The 23,681-nt window shown below is 36.2% G+C and overlaps 1 protein-coding gene across 1 annotated transcript in view; it reads left to right on the forward strand.

Moving 5' to 3' along the window:
• LOC122021219 (protein SHOOT GRAVITROPISM 6-like) overlaps nt 1-23,681 on the forward strand; it is a 67,898-nt gene that overhangs the window by 20,846 nt on the left and 23,371 nt on the right. Inside the window, exons 14-27 of the mRNA XM_042579304.1 lie at nt 146-213; nt 502-601; nt 695-871; nt 965-1,054; nt 1,161-1,226; nt 1,379-1,477; nt 1,551-1,625; nt 2,593-2,652; nt 5,195-5,284; nt 5,520-5,641; nt 5,835-5,964; nt 6,037-6,116; nt 8,575-8,707; nt 9,691-9,772. Of these exons, the coding sequence (XP_042435238.1) occupies nt 146-213; nt 502-601; nt 695-871; nt 965-1,054; nt 1,161-1,226; nt 1,379-1,477; nt 1,551-1,625; nt 2,593-2,652; nt 5,195-5,284; nt 5,520-5,641; nt 5,835-5,964; nt 6,037-6,116; nt 8,575-8,707; nt 9,691-9,772 (1,372 nt within the window). The remainder of the gene's footprint in view (nt 1-145; nt 214-501; nt 602-694; nt 872-964; nt 1,055-1,160; nt 1,227-1,378; nt 1,478-1,550; nt 1,626-2,592; nt 2,653-5,194; nt 5,285-5,519; nt 5,642-5,834; nt 5,965-6,036; nt 6,117-8,574; nt 8,708-9,690; nt 9,773-23,681) is intronic.

The raw sequence follows: 23,681 nt of genomic DNA on the forward strand, positions 1-23,681 counted from the left end.
ATCTTATCTTTAATACCAACCATGATAAAATAACTATATAGTATTAGAATGCATATCATGCAAAACCCCTTATCATTATCCTCATCCACTGGAAGAAAATCAATTTCTTAGTCTCTAATCAACTTTCCCTTTCCTAATATTTCAGAAATGTCAATCCAAAGATGAACTGCCAACGATTGGAGCACTCTGTGCAATAAAACATCTATTACCCAGGTCTTGTCACCTAGTTTGATCTCTCTTATAGTTAATTTTTTATGCAATGGTATTCTTTGCAATTCATCATTCCAAACTATTTCTCTGTGAAAGTTGCATTTGTTACCCAAGTTCTCTGAAGTTTTATTATTGGTTCCCTTATGGGAAACCAAGACCAGGATCTTAGTTACAGTTAATGGACATTTGAACTATTTTGTTGCAAATACATTAGATTGGAAAGAATTATCCTTTTGGTTTCAAGATTGGAACCCAATAACACATCTTTTTCCACCATATTAAACAATCTAGGTTGTTGGAAGCTTGGCATAACAAAAGGGCATCACTTGTTGAAGCCGTCAAATTGTTGATCGATGAGCAAAGTTTAGGTGTTAGAAAAGCACTTTCAGAGGTATCCCCTTTAAATTTAAATCAATTCTTTACTTTTTTTGTTTTTTGGTTTTGCTTAGTTGTATAATCATTATGAAAATTATTGTTCTGCCAGTTAATTGTTGTCATGGCTTCACACTGTTACTTGAGTGGACCTCCTGCTGAACTTTTTGTGGAGTACCTTGTACGTCATTGTGCTATATCAGATCATGACATACAAATGCACAAGACTTCCAAGGAAGCCTCTTTTAAAATCATCCCATTCCAGACATTCCAGAATAAGAACCTAAAGGTTTAGTTTAACCTAAACTTATATTGTATTTTATTTCTAGTTGCTTCTTTTTTAAATTGTTTACTGGTATTTTAGCATCCTCCAAATTTTCAGGCAATGATCGGTCCTGTTAGTCCATCCGAATTAAGGGTGATTTGTGAAAAAAGCCTCCTTTTACTAGCTATCACCATTCCTGAGATGGAGGTATAACATGACTAGCATTATTTGACTTCTCTTTCAATTGTATGTTTACCATTTTCTCTTAATCTATTCCATTTGTTTGTCATGGTTTTGTCTACAATTTCTTCAGCATGTACTCTGGCCTTTCATCTTGAGGATGCTTTTGCCTAAAAAGTATACAGGTGCAGTTGCAACAGTAAGATAAATTTCTTGCGTGAACAATTTTTTATGTTTCAGCATTCCTCTCTCTCTCTCTCTCTCTCACACACACACACACACACACACACTAGTTAATCACAGATTTGGTAGTACCATGCTATCCATTATCTTGCATTGATGACCTTGCAGGTTTGCAAGTGTGTAACTGAGTTGGGTAGGCACAGATCATTCCAGACAAGTCCATTGTCTTGTGAATTTAACATTTCAAATGATATTCCTAGCTCTGAGGTAAAGCTAGTTGCTAAATATGTGCTACTTAACTTGTAATCCTTGTTAGTTGTTGCCTTATTGTTTTGTGCAGGACCTTTTTGCTCGTTTAATTGTGCTTATGCATGATCCTTTTGCAAGGGAGGAACTGGCAACTCAAATTCTGACGGTCTATTTCTTCTTCTACTACAACTACTTTGTGCATCTTAGTAGTTGTTTTACTTATAAGATATAACAAAAAGTTGAACAGTCTCCCTGTTACAACGTAGCTGCTATTCAGCATTTATGCATGCATAATGCAAGTGCAACTGCAATCTAAGTTGAATACAGTGCATAAGTGATTGCTTAAGAGTGATGGTTCTTTGATGTTTATCATGTATCCATTCTGTTTGTAAATTTCACATCTTATTTTGTTTCTAATTTTTTCCTGCACACTTGGCACTTCTATTTCTTGGTATTGCACAATTACCTTTTTTAACAGTTGCAACCTAACACATGTATCTTCAAGCTGTTCACAAAGACATTAGTTAATTCGGAATCAACCTGTTCACTTTCTTTATGCTGGTTGATGGTGCTGGCTGCAGAGGTAAGGTTTGGCATAGAAGAGACAAAAGCCTAGTTTCAGGAAATATTGGACCAGAGTGAAACCATTATGTTTGTATGAGCCTGGTAAGATAGTAGTAGTTATGCTAGCTGGGTTTTGAAGCTCAATAGGTTGTGACTGGAGCAGGGGTTCCAAGATGTATATAAAGTTGATGAAGATTTTAAAGTAAATTTCACCATATTTTCAAATTATAAGTATGAAAAAACCATTGATTTTTTTAATATTATTTTCACCTCTTTGTCCTTAGTTGATCATGGTTGCACACATAAGAAAAACTTACAAGGCCTATGTATCAATTTTTTCTTTTAAAATAAAAGAGGTAGTCTGCATAGCCTGTTTATTTCATGTGTAGTATTAAAGTTGATTGTCAACATATTGCCTAATAATTCTTCTGAGTAAGATTTTTATTAACAGATTTATGGGTCATGAGGTTGTTTGATTGTGTATCATCACAAATGTGATGCCTATGTAGCAGCTATGCTGTTTCTATATCATGGCCATTAAACTTATTTACACTTGCTATTATTTGCAGGTCTTGTGTTATTTAGGATCTTTGTTCCCAAAAAACCTCAGTTTTCTTTGGCACGATGAGGTATAGCACTTGTAAGGTACTCTTTAAATGGGCTTTATAGTCATCAATATTTTTTGATTGTCATTTGTAATGGTTTGCTCTCTGTCATGGTTATCTGTGGAGTCGACCGTTCTTAAATTAGCCTATAAATATTTTGGCAAGAAGATTAATTTCTTAGTGATAGATAATGAGATATGAACATTCGAGAAAATAACATTTTTTGCAAATTCTATATTTAACATTTTGTGTGATGGATGTATATATGAGTTATCACTGTAATTACTTAAAGATGTTATAGAAATGATCTTACAAAAATAATATATGGGAAGTCGGAGTAAGTTTGGTTATGTGAAGATTTGTTTAATGTGATTTTGACCCAATAGATTTACAAACAGCATCAGCGAACCTTTCTTGAGGTTTCATTGTTGGAAGTTGTCTTATAAAGGTAACACCTACTTTTGTTGGCAACGCCATGTCTATGTTAAGTGCTTCCTCTTAGTGCAGAATTTGCGAAGATAGAGTCTACCTGTAATTGGTGGAAATGTTCTTCATGCCCGTTTATGCAATCTTGATCTATTATTTTTGTAGAGGATTTTATGTTTGATTGTGGAGATTGAACAAAAGAAAGAATAAAGAGGAGAAAATATTTTTTTTGGAAAAAGCAGTATACATGAAAAGTAAAGAGCAAGCATCTTATACTTAAAGATGAGAGACTATAGAAACGAAAGAGATACACTGCTAGCTAGCAGAAACATGTGGAATATCTAAACAAAATTGAAGTACAGGTGCCTATATTGGTGGCTTGCTAGAACCATGAAGTTTGGTGCCGACCAACAAACCATGTGTAAGAAGAAGAAGAAGAAGAAGAAGAAGGGGCTCTATTGGTGGCATTTTGTCAACTGGTTTAATGTGATCATGAAAATAATATCGTAATCTAACTTTTGTTTAGTGTAATTCTAGGTTCTCACAATCTACATATATAGAGGGGCTCTATTCATGATATGCATATTGATGGGCTAGCAAGTCAGGGAAGGCAAACTTAACCCTTCTTACACATCCCGAGTTATGTACCCCTAACTGCTACTTGAACTTGAAACAGGTCAAACGAACTGCATTACTTGGATTAAAAAAAACCTGTCCTCTGACATGATTTGGAAATTGTGTTAGAAAACTTTTGGATTTCAACCCTGCCTGACCTATTCTTGTACTCCTAATTAATGATTCTGAATAATTTAGGGGTGCCTTTTAAGCCAAACCGGGGGATAGGGTGTGAGATTCTTTGTATGTTGTTTCTTGTTAAAATCTCAACTTCACCAAAAAATTTTTCTGGTGCACTAATTTGATTAACTTTGACCACTCAAACATTGTGAAAATAATCAAAATATAATTGTCAAAATTGACTGCTATCATTATTGATTACCCAAGTTGCATTAGAGATTTGAAGAAATTAGATAGAAACGAGTTACATTTCACTAGAAAATGGATGGGATATGATTTTTATTTTTTTAAATGAAGAGCATAAATGAATGATATTAGTTAAAATTTGGTTGAATCAGACTAAGAATTGAAAATTTATTCACTTTGGCTTACTTTCCACCTTTTCCAACTTAAATAAGAAGGGGAGTCTTCATCACTTACTTAAATCCCACATTAAATCTATTAGCCATACCATTCAAGATTTACCTTAAACTCGAGGACCACTCATTCAACTTTGCCACCCCTAGCTACACATGGCGGCTTAGCATCTCTCACTTTCTCAATGACCATAGAGAGAGAAAAGGATTAATAGTGCCCCTAAATTCAATTTTATTGAATATATATATTAATAACTACAATTTGTTATTTAATGAGCTACTAGATATAACTATAAAGTTATTATATTTTTCTATCATAAATAATTTGAAATTTTTAGTAGCAACAAAAAACTGATATCATTGATATATGTTATTATTACATGAAATTAGCATATTGAAACATCTTTTATAATGTCATGTATAATAATTTTGTCATTTTTCTATTTTTAGAGTTTTCCCTATCGAGTTCAATTTCACTGATTCCAACAATTTGCTACCATCAATACTTTGATATTTTAATTAGCCAAATCAGATATTGATACGAATTTCAAGAACACTATGTACAATCATATTTCCTATGGGCTTTGCAAAAGCTTAAGTTTTCTTGTGGATGCCAAGTGATTATACTTTTATCACCTTGAAGTTTCTTTTTCTTTTTTCCTTTTCAGACTTTCTTTTCCATGGAAAAAATAGAATGTGGAAATTAAAAGATGAGTTAAAGGAGCAAGTTCTATTATCATTTCTAAAAAAATGAAATGTACCTTTTACATGAGCGCAAACAATCATTATGTAGAAATGAGAAAAAAATATTCTTTCATGTTGAAGATTTTGAGTGACATGCTTTTCTTCCCTTACCACACATTTCCACTTTTTTTAGAAGAAAATTGGGAAAATTTTCCTTACAAACTTCTCAAAGTGTTCTTCTCATCAGCTTATTCAAGATTGGTGCTTGGAAGCATCTCATGAAGTCTTTTTTTGGCAAGTACTAGGTTCCAAAAATGAAGGCATATATAAGTGATCTTGATGATCTGAGGCAGGATTTATCTTATCAAGAGACTTGGGATGACATGATAGTCAATGTAAGTGTTGATTTGATAGCTTTTCTGCTTATAGATCATTACATAATTATATCTTCAGTTTGGTGATATATTATATTTTCTACGTTTTCTTTGTTTATGGGCTTGGTTTTTTGTATCAACGTATTTCTTTTTATAAACAAGTACCTTATACAAATGGCATTAGATTTAAGTGATTGTCTGTAGGATTCCATATTAATTCTTCAACTTTGGCTGAGAATTTCTTTTGTTCTTGCAGTTTTTAGCTGTATCTTTGGATGTTGTCCAAGACAATGAATGGATCATTTCTTTAGGCAATGCTTTTGCAAGACAGTATGCTCTTTATGATGACGATGATGAGCATTTGTCTCTCCTGCATAGGTACAAACTATCATTCTACAGTTCAGTTTTATTTACTATAATTTGGTAGGACTGTATGGATGTGAACATTGATGGGATGGATGTTCAAAGTTGAGGATGTTCATGAGTACACATGGGACTTCTACTCTTTTTAGATCTTATCTAATAAAAGTTTGTCTGATACTCATTACTTTAGTTATTCCCTGTTTGACAGATGTCTTGGAATGCTTCTTCAAAAAGTTGATGATAGGATTTATGTTTGTGGAAAGATAGAGTGGATGTATGATCATGCAACCATCTCTATCCCTGTAAATAGACTTGGACTTGCTAAAGGGATGGGGCTGGTATGTTGATTAAGAAAAATTGTGCTATTATATTGATGTGAATTATTTGTCACAAAATTTTGCCTCATGCAGATTGCTGCTTCCCATCTTGATACTGTTTTGGAAAAGTTAAAGCACATTTTAGACAATGTTGGATGTAGCACATTTCAAAGGTACATGCATGGTGCTTTTGATGGTCACACATAAATAATTTAATCTATCTGCCTGTGATGTTATTCAAACCAAGTTTATCAAGTCGAGGCACATATTATCAATTGTTTCTGTAATTATTTGTGTGTTAAAAATTCTAGTTTGAAATATTTTTCTATCTTAAGATATGAAAATATGTTACCTATTTAGAGAATAATTTGAAACTGAGTATACTAATCATGTGATTCATAATTTAGAGAATTCGGGTTCACATCACCAGTGACCAAACAACTGTAAAGATATTTTTGATTTCATTTAATTTAAAATTGTTATTATATCATATATACTTAATTTCAACAAACATCATCATCCAATTGTTTTAGTCCTAATAGTATGGTGTCAACTACATAGGTCATCTCCCTCTATTGCACTCTATGAAAGACTTAAGACTATATCACTAGTGGTACCTAAATCTTTTAAATTACTTTAATCAAGTTAACTAAAATTTCTTTGTCATCCTGTATCCTTTACACCTTTGCCTCTAACTAAAATGATTCAATTTGTATAGTCATGGTTCTCATCTTTCAACAACTCCACACTTCAATCCATTTTCTCTCATTTTATAATCTATTGAAGCTATATCTAATATCTCTTGGATAGTGTTTTTTTTTATTTTATCTTTTCTTGTAACTTCACATATCCATTATAATATTTTTCTTTTCTTTGCATTTATTACTTATTTCCTAACTGCCCAACATTCTAATCTATAAAAGCCATCTTTTACCATAATGAGCATTTTGAAAGGACTCAATACTACCATTAAATCTTTATATATTATACATGTACCTTTAGACTCAATGACTTGAGCTTGCTATATTCATGATTTTATTTGCCATCAATCTCCACTTGATATCAATATTATTAATCTCATCGTCCCAAACTCTTATTTTCTCTGCAATTGTTGTGATTATTATCCTTAAAATTTCACTATCAAATTCTTCAAAAACTAAATCACTTTCTAAATCTATATCATCGAGGCATTTATCACCTAGGTGTTTATCCTATTCTATGCTATTTGCATGTGGTATGTGTGCAACTAGTGAAAAACTTAACAGAGAGTATGTCCCGTTGTCTACTTGAAGCCAGAGACTTAATCCAAGAAGACATCTTGTTCTCATCTTGCTAAGGTCTACTTGAGGTTGAGCTATGATTTCTATCTATCTTTTTGCCAGGACCCTTGCGCTTTCTTTTTCCCTCAATTATTGGGTGCTAATGTGATTGCCACTTCAGGAGAAGCCCGCCTAAGAGATTAGTTCTTTTAGATCTCCTTTAATCCTTTCTTTTCTTTATCCCCCCTTTATCAATGTGTTGATTTGACATCGAAGAAATAATTGTCTATTTATTAGACTGAGCAAAGGGATTGTCTATGTACATCATTAGCAATTTCTAGAACTTTGCTGATAGGAGTTCAAAAACATTGTTTGCTATGTGTCCATCAACTATATAATTATTTTTTCATTTGTGTTATAATGTTTTCTTTTCGGTATCTTCATGTCTAATTTGTGTTTTTGTCTATGTGAGTTTCCCTAGTTCATGCAATAAGTTAGACATAGATAGTATCTACGATCTAGCTTATTAACGCATCACTAGATTTATGACAATGGTTGAGATAGAATAAGTTATGTCTTAAGTTTTTCATTTTGAGTATGTGAATGTATGTAATTGTACTTCTAAAAAATAATGCATTACAATATTTTCCTGTTCCTTCACTATGCCGTGTTTTATTGCCATGTTGTGCCTTGTGTTGGAGAAGAATTGGACGTCTCACTTGATAAGTGTGAGACAACACTGACATTTTAAACAAGGGTGAGATGGATCCGGAAATTTGAACCATGGTTATTTGTTATTCTTCTAGGTTGTTTTTTTAAGAATACTTGAATTAGAAAATAGAAACACTCAATCTATGCATAGTGTTCTTGCCTCGATATTTTGGCATATTAGTATGTTTTTGGAGTAAATTTTTTAATCTAATCAGGTACTGCCTGATAGATATGATTTCACTAAGGACTAGTACAAAATACCTGCTATATTGATATTGTTGGGTTCAAAGTTGTTGTCATGTGACCTTATGATCACAGTTCGAGTCGTGAAAATAACCTCTTACAATGCAAGGTAAGGATGCGTACAATATACCTAATGTGGTCCGTCCCTTTCCTTGGGACCCCGCATACTGTCTTGGTCCCTATCCAACTGGTGTTGGTGTCTAAAATAGTGAAAATCATGATTCTAAAAAGTATTGTTTTATTGAACTCTTAAATATTTATTTCCCCTTTTGTGTTTAACATCAACATCAATGCGACACAGTTAACCTCAACCGGTTTTGAGGTTCACATTGTATTATTTATTTAATTCGTTAAGTTTTCTAATAATTATTCTGTGGCAATCCTAGCAATCATCTCATTTCTATAAAATTTCTTCTAGGTTTTTGTCCTACTTTTCTGGTAGAGTTTTGGAGGATGCAGATGATACATATGCAGCTTTAGCACTAATGTATGGATATGCTGCTAGATATGCTCCTTCAACAGTCATTGAAGCTAGAATAAATGCACTAGTGGTATGATCCCTGATCCGATCCCTTATTACTTTTTTTTAAAAAAAAACTCATCTCAATGTTATGATAAAAAGTATAATTGGGAATGTGGCCTCTCACCTGATTGAAACATGGATGTCTTTTGTGCTGAAGGCTTAACTATAATAAGTTTGAGCCATTGACTATTATTACTTCCAGAACTTTTTTGTCCTGTCAATGTAATTCAACTACTAACTAATGACTAGGACTTCAATAAATTCATTCAACATACACTCTAAAAATTATGCATGATCACAAACAGTAATTTGCTTAAATATCACTATTGATTTGTTATCAAGATCTTCTAGAACCTTTATTCAATTAATTTTGTACAGCTAAGAGAAAATTATCATGGATATAATAACTAGTAACTGTAAGCTGTATGATGGTCTAAAAGGATGGATCAACCTTGTTTTGCACTCAGTCAATTAATTTTGCCTAATTTTGGAAGAAGTCATTTCAGTCAAAATAGGAGAAAGTGTTCCTAGCCATTTCCTTCCCTTCGTTTCCTTGGGTTAAAATGCTATGGAATTGAAGAGAAAGGGTGGTTAGAGAACTCTGTCCCTAGGGTTGTTTCCTTCTCAAGGTGCTTTAACATACGCCTTTTAACTCAGTGGAAGTTGGAAAACTACAATCATTCAACACCTTGATTATGGAGGTTTAATATTTTCTCAGCTGATATACATCATGTAAGATCCTGCTGCATTATATTGCATAGTTATTCCCAGAATGTGATTTTCAATTGGCTGTTTGCTAGGTCATCCATTTTTTTTTCCTGCATTGAGCATAATACTAAAACATTTCCAAGCTTAATTTTGTATCTTGTTTTAGTTCACTTCTAATATGAAATGAGTTGTTGGTGGTCCTTACAAGTCATTGATGAAGTGGCTTTATCAGTTATCTGATAAGTCACTTCTTTGATTAGTTTGACTAATATATAACTATTTTTTGTTTTTTTTTTGTTACAGGGAACCAATATGCTTTCACGTCTTCTTCATGTCCAACATCCTACTGCAAAGCAGGCTGTTATAACTGCAATTGATCTATTAGGTGATCTTGGAATTGACATAGAATTTCCACTTGTCCATATTTTATGTCTGAAATACACTAGTTTACATTTTAAACCAATATCCTTCTTCATGTTCAGCATCCTACTGCAAAGCAAGAGTGTAATTGCAATTGTCCTATTAGTGATCTTTGATTTGACATAGATTTTTTATTTGTTCTCCAATTTGCTTGAATACAGCGTATTTTCATCACTTACTGAAAGTTTGCTATTTTTCTTGAGATATGAGCTCAACTATGACCCTAAATTATCTTGTTTCTTTTTAAGTGTTTTTTTTTTCTTCTGAATCTTATATTGGGAGGTTGCATGCCTTTTTTTTTTTTATTGTTTTTGTATTTAAATACTATAATGCTACATGATTTTTAAAATAGTTATGTGGTAATTACTATTTTATTCCCTATGATTTTTTGTGGAATAAGTACTCCTATGTTTGGTTACCTACATGAATTCAAAATACCAAGTACCATAGAATTATTGTTCTGCTAATCATCTTTCTAGCTATTCCTTATTATATTGCAACGAGTATCTATTTTGTTGCATTCTCTTACAAATTATTCAATTCTCCAAGAAAAGAGGCCGAGGGATCCTGTCCTATTTCTTGGGGTAGTAGGCAGAGGTAAAAACTTATGTCTCCTTGGCACTTTTTTTTTGACATATAGCTGTGAAGGGACAGGTACCAGTTATTGGAGAAGATGGTTTCGTGAGGGAAGGAAAGACCTTGGTCACAGTAAGAACACATATGGGCTTGGCATAAGGGTGGTTGATAGCATAGTTGGGCAACAAAAATCCTATGAAAGAAAGGGCTTGTAGTGGGGGAAGAGTATTTGGCAACAAGGATTATAGGAGACCTTGAAAAAGGGTGTTTTATAAGGAAATTATAACCTATGTTTTTATATGTTGTAGCCTATATGTCTAACTAATTAATAAAGAAATTTGTGAGAAAGTGAGTGCTCTATTCATATTATTTCTAAGAACATGATGTTGGTGCAATTGTGCCACAAGTGGTCAACATCAACCGAGATGTATCACAAAGTGTTTGAGTTAGTGTTGCATACAATGGAATGAAAGTGCTTGAAGTAGTGAGGCATTTGGCCAAGCATAGGAAGGCCTAGAGGTGCCTGAAGGTGTAGCCTTTAGACATGTGGAAGATATGGAAGCATGACTTTTAGGTAGGAAGTCCTAAAAACATGAGGTCTTGGGCAATCTAGCAAAGTCCTTAAGGCAATTATCTTAGAATTATGTTAAATTCTACTATTGGGCTTCATGTGATTTGGGCAACATTATTCAAGAATGATGTGAGTATAATATTTGACTTGTAGAGAGCCTTCTACCTAGGGACATGAGTTTCTTGTTGTAGTGTCCAAGCTTGATCCCAAAGCAGATTGAGTCCACTAGTGTTGAGTCAACTGCTGAGTCGACTACAAACTATTTGCTTGTCTATTGTACTTGAGTTGATTGAATAAGGAGTCCAATTGACTAAAGAGAATATGAGTCAATTGAAACTTTAGTTAGTTGATTAAATTGTCAATAAGAGATGCATGTGAAACAACCTTATGCCAAACCGTGAGCACCAACCCCGAATCGGATACAACGACACCACCGATTCTCGATTGATGGCGAAAAAACTAATGATCGAATACAGCACAAGCACCACCGAACTCTAGAATTTCTTCAACAAAAGATCTCTTAGACTTTAGGAAGAGAAAATAGAACTTATTCTTCGAATACCTCTCTTCACTCATTACATCTCCTTAAATACATAAACTTTGCTAATAGCAAAGTTCAATTAAACAAGTATGCATTTAAGTGCCATTAAACAAATACATGCAACTAGGGAATGAATAAAAGGTTGCATTTTATTTTGACTAGGAGTGGCAAAGAGTCATTCTCCTTTCTTGTTCTTGAATTCATTGCAAGACTCTTGGTCTTCCTTCTAGTTAAGTAGTGTTACGAATTGTTGGCTTTCAATCAATGAAATATCTTCCATAGGATCTTGTCTTGCGCAACTCATATCATCCTCCATTTGTTGAGAAGGATTTGCCCTTAAATCTTCGAGTCCAATGTCATCCTCGTACGGAGATAAGTCCTGAACATTGAATGTAGCTGAAACATTATAGTCTTCATGAAGCTCCACACAATAAGCATTATCGTTGATTTTTTTTAGGATTTTGAAAGGCCCTTTAGCTCGCGACATTAACTTTGATTTGCATTTAGCTGGGAAACGCTCCTTCCGTAAATGTATCCAAACCAAATCTCCGGGTTTAAATATGATAAGCTTTCTTCGTTGATTGGCACGTGCCTGATATCACCCATTTTGACGTTCAATTTACACTTTGATCTTCTCATAAGGCTTTTTATCAATCTGGCACGTTCTTCCGCAGCTGCATCAATGACTTCTTTTGTCGGAAATGGAGTTAAATCAACAGGTGTTAATGGATTTACTCCATAGACTACTTCGAATGGAGACTTCTTCGTAGTAGTGCTGGGAGCACGATTATAAGCGAACTCAGCATGCGTGAGCTTCAAATCCCAATCGCGAAGATTCTTTGATACCAGAGTTCTTAGGATAGTAGTCATCGTTCGATTCACCACCTCGGTTTGACCATTGGTTTGTGGATGACATGTTGTACTAAATAGTAGTTTAGTACCCAATTTATTCCATAGCGTCTTCCAAAATTAACTCAGAAATTTAGAGTCTTGATCGGATACGATGGTTCGTGGCACACCATGTAGTCGCACAATCTCTCGGAAATAAAGATTTGCGACTGAAGAGGCATCGTTTATCTTTTGACATGGAATGAAATGCGCCATCTTTGAGAATCGATCAACGACCACCATAATTGCATCTCGACAGGGTTGAGTTCTCGGAAGACCAAGAACGAAATTCATGCTCACAAACTCCCAAGGACGCTCGGCCACGGGCAAAGGCATATATGGTCCTTGAGGTTGCGATTGACTCTTGGCTTGATGACAAGTAATACAGCGACTGACAATAACTTTGACATCCTTGATCATGTTTGGCCAATAAAAATGTTCTTGGAGCATGGAAGAAGTCGTCTCTATGCCAAAATGTCCAGCCACACCTTCTCCGTGTACTTCCCGAATTAAAAGCTCTCGAAGAGAACATCTAGGAATGCAAAGCTTATTATTTTTAAATAGAAAACCATCATGGATTAAATATTTACCAAAAGCGCCTTGAGAGCATTCTCCATATGCTGCAGAAAATTCATTGTCACTAGAGTAGAGTTCTTTAAGAAACTCGAATCCCATAATTTTAACATCGAGCGTAGATAATAACACGTCTTCTAGAAAGCGCGTCCGCGACAATGTTCGCTTTTCCTGACTTGTGCATGAGAACAAAGGAATATGATTGAAGGAATTCTACCCATTTGGCATGTCGGCGACTCACGTTGTGCTGTCCATTAATGAATTTAAGTGACTCATGATCAGTATGAAGGATAAATTCTTTCGGAAGGAGATAATGACTCCAATGCTCCAGTACTCGGATGGCTGCATAAAACTCCTTATCATACGTAGAATATTTTGCCCTTGAATTATGTAGTTTCTCACTAAAAAACGCAATGGGGCAACCTTCTTGTTGCAAGACTTCGCCAATCCCTGTCCCGGAAGCATCACATTCCACTTCAAAGACTTTCTCAAAATAGGGAAGTGCTAATACGGGAGCTTCACCGAGCCTTTCTTTGAGGGTCTCAAAACTACGTTGTGCGGCGTCTGTCCAAATGAATTGATCTCCCTTCAAGGTTTCTGTCAGAGGGGTTGCCAGAGAACTAAAATTACGAATAAATCGCCGATAGAACGATGCAAGACCATGGAAACTACGTACTTCATGGGTTGAACAAGGAGAAGGCCATGATCGAATTGCCTCGACCTTACTCTCATCAACACGGATACCGTCGGCAGAAACAACATAGCCAAGGAAGACAACCTGTGGTGATAAAAATCTGCACTTCTTCAAGTTTCCGAAAAGTTTCTCTTGCCGTAATGTTGTAAATAATTCTCGAAGGTGTTGAATATGCTCTCCTTCATTCTTGCTGTAAATAAGAATATCATCGAAGTATACGACGATAAATTTGCCGAGAAAAGGCCTCAAAATCTGATTCATAAGACACATGAAGGTGCTTGGGGCATTAGTCAACCCGAAGGGCATAACAAGCCACTCATACAACCCTCCTCTAGTTTTAAAAGCGGTCTTCCACTCGTCCCCTTCTTTCATGCGTATTTGGTGATAACCGTTGCGAAGATCAACCTTGGAAAATACTTTAGCTTCGTATAGTTCATCAAGCATATCATCAAGACGAAGAATCGAAAAACGATATGTCACCGTAATTTTATTAATAGCACGGCTGTCCACGCACATCCGCCACGAACCATCTTTCTTTGGCACGAGTATAGCCGGAACCGAACAAGGGCTTAGACTTTCTCGAACATATCCCTTTGCTATTAAGTTGGCCACTTGTTGTTGAAGTTCCTTAGCCTCCTTTGGGTTGCACCTATAAGTTGGTTTGTTCGGCAAGGATGCTCCGGGTATAAGATCAATTTGATGTTGTACGTCTCGCAAGGGCGGTAGTCCTCTGGGCATTTCTTCTGGAAAGACATCATTAAACTCCTCTAAGAGCTTATGGACAAGGGGATGCAAAGCTTCTTCGGTGCTGTTAGCAACTTCAACAATCATCAAAAAATAAAATAGTTCTGATTTTGCTAAAATAGCATGAACCGTTGCTTTATCAATGAGAAGTGTGGGCTTGGAAGAGATATCAGACAACCCTACTTTTCCAGGTGCTATCGGCATCAGAATAATCTTCTTTCGGTCCAGAACAAAAGAATAAGTATTTCGAAAACCATCATGGATGACACGCTGATCAAACTGCCACAGGCAGCCGAGTAGAAGATGACAAACATCCATTGGAACAACATCACAAGTTACCTCATCTTTATAATGGGTGCCAATTGAGAAGGATACAAGGGCTTGTTTTGTGACTCGAACTTCTCAATCTTGACTCAACCACTGGAGTTTATAAGGATGAGGATGGATCGTCGTGGGTAGCTGCAACTTCTCTATCATGGTTGTGGAAACGACGTTGGTACAACTTCCTCCGTCGGTTATAATATTGCATACCTTCCCGGACACCGTGCAACGAGTTTGAAAAATTCGCTCCCGTTGATCTTCCTCCTGAGATATTGCATTGGTATTAAGAGTCCTTCGTAGCACCAATAATGTACCTTCATCCGCGACTTCTTCTATCTCTTCGATGTCTTCATCCCACAATGGATTTTCAGATTTTGTGGCTTCCTCTTCTTCGACAACTTCGCGAATAATAACAGTGCGTCTGGTGGGACATTCGACTGCCATATGACCAAAACCTTGACATTTAAAACACTTCCGAGCGCGACTCACTTCCAAGGAAATTGCCTCTACCTTCCCCTTCCCTTTGTTTGCAGAAGAGGGAATTGGAAGGTCACGTTTAGGCAACAAACTCCCTTTGTTGAATGACGCCTTCGCAAAAGATTTATGGGGGCTCTTCTTTGATAACTGCTTCTCAATCTTCTGGGCAAGTTTACATACATTGACAAAAGACCAATATGTTTGAAGTTCAACTGCATCGGAAATAATACCTTTTAGCCCACTGAGGTAGCGAGCGATTGTTTGTTCCTCTTGCTCCGTAACATCACAACGTAGCTTCAATTGTTCGAACTCATAAGTGTATTCTTCAACGCTACAATCTCCTTGTTTCAAATCATGGTACTGGAGAAATAAATCTTGACGATAATTTATCGACAAAAATCTTTTGCAGAGTTCCCGTCGCATCTTCTCCCATGTACGGATTTTGCTTTTTCCTTCTCGACGACGTTGATGATTAAGATTTTCCCACCACAAGCTCACATATTTACGAAGCTTGAGGGCTGCCGTTTTCACCCTCTTCTCATCAGAAAAGTCTTCATATTCGAACACTCGTTCGATAGTAAGCAACCAATCAAGGAATTCCTCGGGATCCATTTTCCCCACGAACTCTGGAACATTCACCTTCATCTCATTCGAACGCCCGGAACGACGATCAATTCGTCTTTGCCGAGGAGACTCAGGACCACTTCCTCTATTGTGAAAAGGATTCACCTCTTCTCCTGATGACTCACGTTCAGAGTTTTGACGAGAATCATTAACTTGCATTGTTTGTATTTGCTGATGCAATTGTTGGACCTGTCTTCGCAAGTCCTCAATCTCGACATCACGAAGGTCACGCTCCTGAACCGCAGCTTCACCGTTAGTCGGGCGTCGACGTCGATTTGCCATCAACCCGGCTCTGATACCAAAATGATGCCAAACCGCGAGCACTAACCCCGAATCGGATACAACGACACCACCGATTCTCGATTGATGGCAAAAAAACTAATGATTGGATACAACACAAGCACCACCGAACTCTAGAATTTCTCCAATAAAAGATCTCTTAGATTTTAGGAAGAGAAAATAGAACTTATTCTTCGAATACCTCTCTTCACTCATTACATCTCCTTAAATATAACTTTGCTAATAGCAAAGTTCAATTAAACAAGTATGCATTTAAGTGTCATTAAACAAATACATGCAACTAGGGAATGAATAAAAGGTTGCATTTTATTTTGACTAGGAGTGGAAAAGAGTCATTCTCCTTTCTTGGTCGTGAATTCATTGCAAGACTCTTGGTCTTCCTTCCAGTTAAGCAGTGTTAGGAATTGTTGGCTTTCAATCAATGAAATATCTTCCATAGGATCTTGTCTTGCGCAACTCATATCACAACCCTAACTCTTACTTTACCTAAATTATACTGGATTTTTTTTTATAATATATATGTGTTGGAAATCCTGTCATCATTAAAATCAAAGATATACAAATCAGGAAAAATAGGAAGGGATCATTTGGCTTTAATTAGTTTCCTTATTATTTAATCTCCTTTTCATTAGTTTTCTTTTTATTGTAAATTCTCTCTATAAACAAGAGAGTCGTGTACCTATTCTTTTGAATAAGTAATTATTTCTTCCTCATTTTCTAAGTTGGTATCAGAGCGATGTCAGAAGTCACGCCCGAAACCACTACAATCCCTGCCACTTTGTGCAGGTCTGATGATAAGCCTCGGGTTTGGTACGATTTCTGCAACAAGCCTCGCCATACACGTGAGACATGTTGGAAAATTCATGGCAAACTTGCCAACTGGAAAAATAACAAGCAAGGAGAGAAGAATCGTGGAATTCCTACCGCAAATGAAGTCGTGGTCCCTTCAGCAAAGAGCAGATGGATCAACTCTTGAAGCTGATAAAATCCAACTTCTCATCTCGTATTCCTAGTGTTTTCTTGGCACAAACAAGTAGCAATCCTAAAGCTCTCCACATGTCTAAAGCTCTCTCTTGCTTAAACTCCTCTCCGTGGATCATCGATTTTGGAGCCACAGACCACATGTCTAGTTGCTCTCACCTATTTGATACTTATTCCCCTTGTTCTGGAAATGAGAAAATTAGAATTGCTGATGGTAGTTTTTCACCTATTGCAGGCAAAGGACTTATCAAACTGGCCAAACAATTTAATCTCAATTATGTTCTTCATGTTCCTAAATTAGCTTGCAACCTCTTGTCTGTTAGTAAACTATCTAAAGATTCTAATTGTCGTATTATATTTTTTGAATCACATTGTGAATTTCAGGACCAGAACTCGGGGATGATTATTGGGCGTGCTAGGATGATTGAAGGTCTCTACTACTTGGATGAAATACCTGTTAGTAATAGAAAAGCTCAGAGCCTTAACAGTATTAGTTCAAACTCAGTTCGAGAAAAAATAATGCTATGACACTATAGACTAGGATATCCTAGCTTTCCTTATCTAAAAATCTTATTTCCAGAATTATTTAGAGGCATTGATTGCTCTTCTTTACATTGTGAAACTTATTTTTTTGCAAAATTTCATCGTTTAACTTATTTGCCAAAAAATTACCAGGCTCCAAACCTTTTTACTTGATTCATAGTGATGTTTGGGGCCCATCTAAAATCACTACTCTTTCTTGAAAAGAATGGTTTGTAACATTTATTGATGACCATACACGTTTATGTTGGATTTATCTAATGAATAAAAAATCGGAAGTGAGAAATTTGTTCAAAAATTTTTACACTCTGATTGAAAACCAATTTCAAATCAAAATTTGTATTTTACATTCTGATAATGGAATAGAATATTTTAATGAGCACTTGGGTGATTTTTTGAATGAAAAAAGTATTTTTCATCAATCCACTTGCCGAGATACTCCTCAACAAAATGACATTGCAGAACGAAAAAATAAACATTTACTTGAAGTAGCACGTGCCATGATGTTTTATATGAATGTTCCTAAGTATTTATGAGGTGAAGCAATTTTAACAGCCTCTTATTTGATAAATAGGATGCCTACTAAGGTGTTAGAGTACAAAACACCTCTTGATTGTCTTAAAATTTTTTTTCCTGAAATTAGATTGTTTTCTGATTTGTCTGTCCAAATTTTTGGATGTACTGTCTATGTTTATGTTCCATGTCAATTTCGTTCAAAACTTGAACCACGTGTTATAAAATATGTATTCTTGGGTTATTCATCGAACAAAAAGGGGTATAAGTGTTTCGATCCTCAAACAAAATGTTTTTTGTAAGCATGGATGTGTCCTTTTTAGAAACAAAACCCTATTTTTCTAAAAATTCTCTTTAGGAGACGACAAGTGAAGAAAAAAATAATTTTTTGGAGATTTTTAACCCACTTCCCAATATCATTTTTTCCGACAATCTTGAAAATAATCATCCAGCTCTAGTGCCTAGTGTTGGAAACTCTCGATCAGGGGGAGAAATACTACAAACTGATCATCATGATCTGAATTCTGAGCTTCAGGTTTATACTAGGAAGAGATTTCATCCGAGGAATAAAGACTCAAATGTCAAGCCTGCACAACACCCGTCTGAAAAATCGAGCTCTGGCTTTGAAATTTCAGGTAACCCTATCACAAGTCCAGCTTTGATTCCTCTTACCGTGTCTAATTCTTCACCTACTATTCTCGATCTTGATGTTCCTATAGCAATTAGAAAAGGTGTTCGAAATTGCACTAATCATCCTATTGCAAATTATCTTTCCTACCAAAGATTGTCAAAAAACCATAAAGCTTTCACTTCTAGGATTTCACACTTGTTTGTTCCAAAAGGAATATACAGGAAGCGTTGGATGATCCGAGTTAGAATTTAGCAGTCATGGAAGAGATGAATGCTTTAAGGAGAAGTGACACTTGGGAGATAGTTGATCTACCCAAAGGCAAGAAACGAGTTGGGTGTAAATGAGTGTTTATAATAAAATGTAAAGCTGATGGAAGCATTGAAAGGTACAAGGCTAGACTGGTGGCTAAAGGGCCTAAAGGCTTCACTCAGACTTATGGGATTGACTATCAAGAGACATTTGCTCCAGTTGCTAAGATAAACTATCAGAATTCTGTTATCTCTTGCAGCAAATTCAGATTGGCCTCTACATCAACTTGACATTAAAAACACATTTCTCAATAGTGATCTAGAAGAGGAGGTGTTCATGAGTCTACCGCCGGGATTTGAGAAGGGACTTCGCAGTGAAAAAGTCTGCAAATTAAACAAGGCATTATATGGACTTAAACAGTCACCAAGAGCATGGTTTGAACGCTTTGGAAAGGCTGTTATTAGTTATGGTTTTTTGCAGAGTCAAGCAGATCACACAATATTTTATAAACATTCAAAAAGGGGTAAAGTTGTTATTTTAATTGTTTACGTTGATGATATTATCTTAACCGGTGATGATGAAACAGAATTAGCAGACCTAAAGAGGAGATTTGCAAAAGAGTTTCAAATAAGATCTAGGAGCCCTTAAGTATTTCCTCGGAATTGAATTTGCAAGGTCCAAGGAAGGTATATTTGTTAATCAAAGAAAATATATTCTTGATCTCCTTGGAGAAACAGGTTTGCTGTGATGTAAAATGGTTGAGACCCCAATTGAGCCTAACTTGAAGTTACAAGCTGCTAGGGCTGAAGAAGTAAAGAACAGGGACCTTTATCAAAGACTTGTAGGAAAGTTGATTTAGCTCCGTATAGTTCATCAAGCATATCATCAAGACGAAGAATCGAAAAACGATATGTCACCGTAATTTTATTAATAGCACGGCTGTCCACGCACATCCGCCACGAACCATCTTTCTTTGGCACGAGTATAGTCGGAACCGAACAAGGACTTAGACTTTCTCGAACATATCCCTTTGCTATTAAGTTGCCCACTGGTTGTTGAAGTTCCTTAGCCTCCTTTGGGTTGCACCTATAAGCTGGTTTGTTCGGCAAGGATGCTCCGGGTATAAGATCAATTTGATGTTGTACGTCTCGCAAGGGCGGTAGTCCTCTGGGCATTTCTTATGGAAAGGCATCATTAAACTCCTCTAAGAGCTTATGGACAAGGGGATGCAAAGCTTCTTCGGTGCTGTTAGCAACTTCAACAATCATCAAAAAATAAAATAGTTCTGATTTTGCTAGAATAGCACGAACCGTTGCTTTATTAATGAGAAGTGTGGGCTTGGAAGAGATATCAGACAACCCTACTTTTCCAGGTGCTATCGGCATCAGAATAATCTTCTTTCGGTCCAGAACAAAAGAATAGGTATTTCGAAAACCATCATGGATGACACGCTGATCAAACTACCACGGGCAGCCGAGTAGAAGATGATAAACATCCATTGGAACAACATCACAAGTTACCTCGTCTTTATAATGGGTGCCAATTGAGAAGGATACAAGGGCTTGTTTTGTGACTCGAACTTCTCAATCTTGACTCAACCATTGGAGTTTATAAGGATGAGGATGGATCGTCGTGGGTAGCTGCAACTTCTCTATCATGGTTGTGGAAACGACGTTGGTACAACTTCCTCCGTCGGTTATAATATTGCATACCTTCCCGGACACCGTGCAACGAGTTTGAAAAATTCGCTCCCGTTGATCTTCCTCCTGAGATATTGCATTGGTATTAAGAGTCCTTCGTAGCACCAATAATGTACCTTCATCCGCGACTTCTTCTATCTCTTCGATGTCTTCATCCCACAATGGATTTTCAGATTTTGTGGCTTCCTCTTCTTCGACAACTTCGCGAATAATAACAGTGCGTCAGGTGGGACATTCGGCTGCCATATGACCAAAACCTTGACATTTAAAACACTTCCGAGCGCGACTCACTTCCGAGGAAATTGCCTCTACCTTCCCCTTCTCTTTGTTTGCAGAAGAGGGAATTGGAAGGTCACGTTTAGGCAACAAACTCCCTTTGTTGAATGATGCCTTCGCAAAAGATTTATGGGGGCTCTTCTTTGATAACTGCTTCTCAATCTTTTGGGCAAGTTTACATACATCGACGAAAGACCAATATGTTTGAAGTTCAACTGCATCGGAAATAATAACTTTTAGCCCACTGAGGTAGCGAGCGATCGTTTGTTCCTCTTGCTCCGTAACATCACAACGTAGCTTCAATTGTTCGAACTCATAAGTGTATTCTTCAACGCTACAATCTCCTTGTTTCAAATCATGGTACTGGAGAAATAAATTTTGACGATAATTTACCGGCAAAAATCTTTTGCAGAGTTCCCGTCGCATCTTCTCCCATGTACGGATTTTGCTTTTTCCTTCTCGACGACGTTGATGATTAAGATTTTCCCACCATAAGCTCACATATTTACGAAGCTTGAGGGCTGCCGTTTTCACCCTCTTCTCATCAGAAAAGTCTTCATATTCGAACACTTGTTCGATAGTAAGCAACCAATCAAGGAATTCCTCGGGATCCATTTTCCCCACGAACTCTGGAACATTCACCTTCATCTCATTCGAACGCCCGGAACGACGATCAATTCGTCTTTGCTGAGGAGACTCAGGACCACTTCCTCTATTGTGAAAAGGATTCACCTCTTCTCCTGATGACTCACGTTCAGAGTTTTGACGAGAATCATTAACTTGCATTGTTTGTATTTGCTGCTGCAATTGTTGGACCTGTCTTCGCAAGTCCTCAATCTCGACATCACGAAGGTCACGCTCCTGAACCGTAGCTTCACCGTTAGTCGGGCGTCGACGTCGATTTGCCATCAACCCGGCTTTGATACCAAAATGATGCCAAACCGCGAGCACCAACCCCGAATCGGATACAACGACACCACCGATTCTCGATTGATGGCGAAAAAACTAATGATTGGATACAACACAAGCACTACCGAACTCTAGAATTTCTCCAATAAAAGATCTCTTAGATTTTAGGAAGAGAAAATATAACTTATTCTTCGAATACCTCTCTTCACTCATTTCATCTCCTTAAATACATAAACTTTGCTAATAGCAAAGTTCAATTAAACAAGTATGCATTTAAGTGCCATTAAACAAATACATGCAACTAGGGAATGAATAAAAGGTTGCATTTTATTTTGACTAGGAGTGGCAAAGAGTCATTCTCCTTTCTTGGTCTTGAATTCATTGCAAGACTCTTGGTCTTCCTTCCAGTTAAGCAGTGTTATGAATTGTTGGCTTTCAATCAATGAAATATCTTCCATAGGATCTTGTCTTGCGCAACTCATATCACAACCCTAACTCTTACTTTACCTAAATTATACTGGATTTTTTTTATAATATATATGTGTTGGAAATCCTGTCATCATTAAAATCAAAGATATACAAATCAGGAAAAATAGGAAAGGATCATTTGTCAATTATTAGCTTTAATTAGTTTCCTTATTATTTAATCTCCTTTTCATTAGTTCCCTTTCTATTGTAAATTCTCTCTATAAACAAAAGAGTCGTGTATACCTTTGAATAAGTTGAAATTTCTTCCTCATTTTCTAATGCTGCAAATTACCAGCGCAGGCCTGATGATAAGTCTCGGGTTTGATGCGATTTCTACAACAAGTCTCGTCGTACACGTGAGACATGTTGAAAAATTCATGGCAAACCTGCCAACGGGAAAAATAGCAAGCAAGGAGAGAAGAATCATGGAATTCCTACCGCAAATGAAGCCGACACAGATCCCTTTAACAAAGAGCAGATGGATCAACTGTTGAAGCTGATAAAATCCAACTTCTCATCTCGTATTCCTAGTGTTTTCTTGGCACAAACAGGTAGCAATCCTAAAGCTCTCCACATGTCTAAAGCTCTGTCTTGCTTAAACTTCTCTCCGTGGATCATAGATTCTGGAGCCACATACCACATGTCTAGTTGCTCTCACCTATTTGATACTTATTCCCCTTATTCTGGAAATGAGAAAATTAGAATGTCAATAGTAATTTTTCACCTATTGCAGGTAAAGGACTTATCAAATTGACTGAACAATTTAATCTTAATTTTGTTCTTCATATTCCTAAATTAACCTGCAACCTCTTGTCTGTTAGTAAACTATCTAAAGATTTTAATTGTCGTATTATACTTTTTGAATCACATTGTGAATTTCAGGACCAGAACTCGAGGATGATGATTGGGCATGCTAGGATGATTGAAGGTCTCTACTACTTGGATGAAATACCTATTAGTAATAGAAAAGCTCAGAGCCTTAACAGTATTAGTTCAAACTTAGTACGAGAAAAAATAATGCTATGACACTATAGACTAGGACATCCTAGCTTTCCTTATCTAAAAACTTTATTTCCAGAATTATTTAAAGGCATTGATTGTTCTTCTTTGAAACTTATTTTTTTGCAAAATTTCATTGTTCAACTTATTTGCCAAAAAATTACTAGGCCTCCAAACCTTTTTACTTGATCTATAGTGATGTTTGGGGCCATCTAAAATTATTACTCTTTCTGGAAAAAAATGGTTTGTAACATTTATTGATGACCATACACGTTTATGTTGGATTTATCTAATGAATA

The sequence above is a fragment of the Zingiber officinale genome, chromosome 9A (genome assembly GCF_018446385.1).
Source record: "Zingiber officinale cultivar Zhangliang chromosome 9A, Zo_v1.1, whole genome shotgun sequence".
Taxonomy (NCBI): Eukaryota; Viridiplantae; Streptophyta; class Magnoliopsida; order Zingiberales; family Zingiberaceae; genus Zingiber; species Zingiber officinale.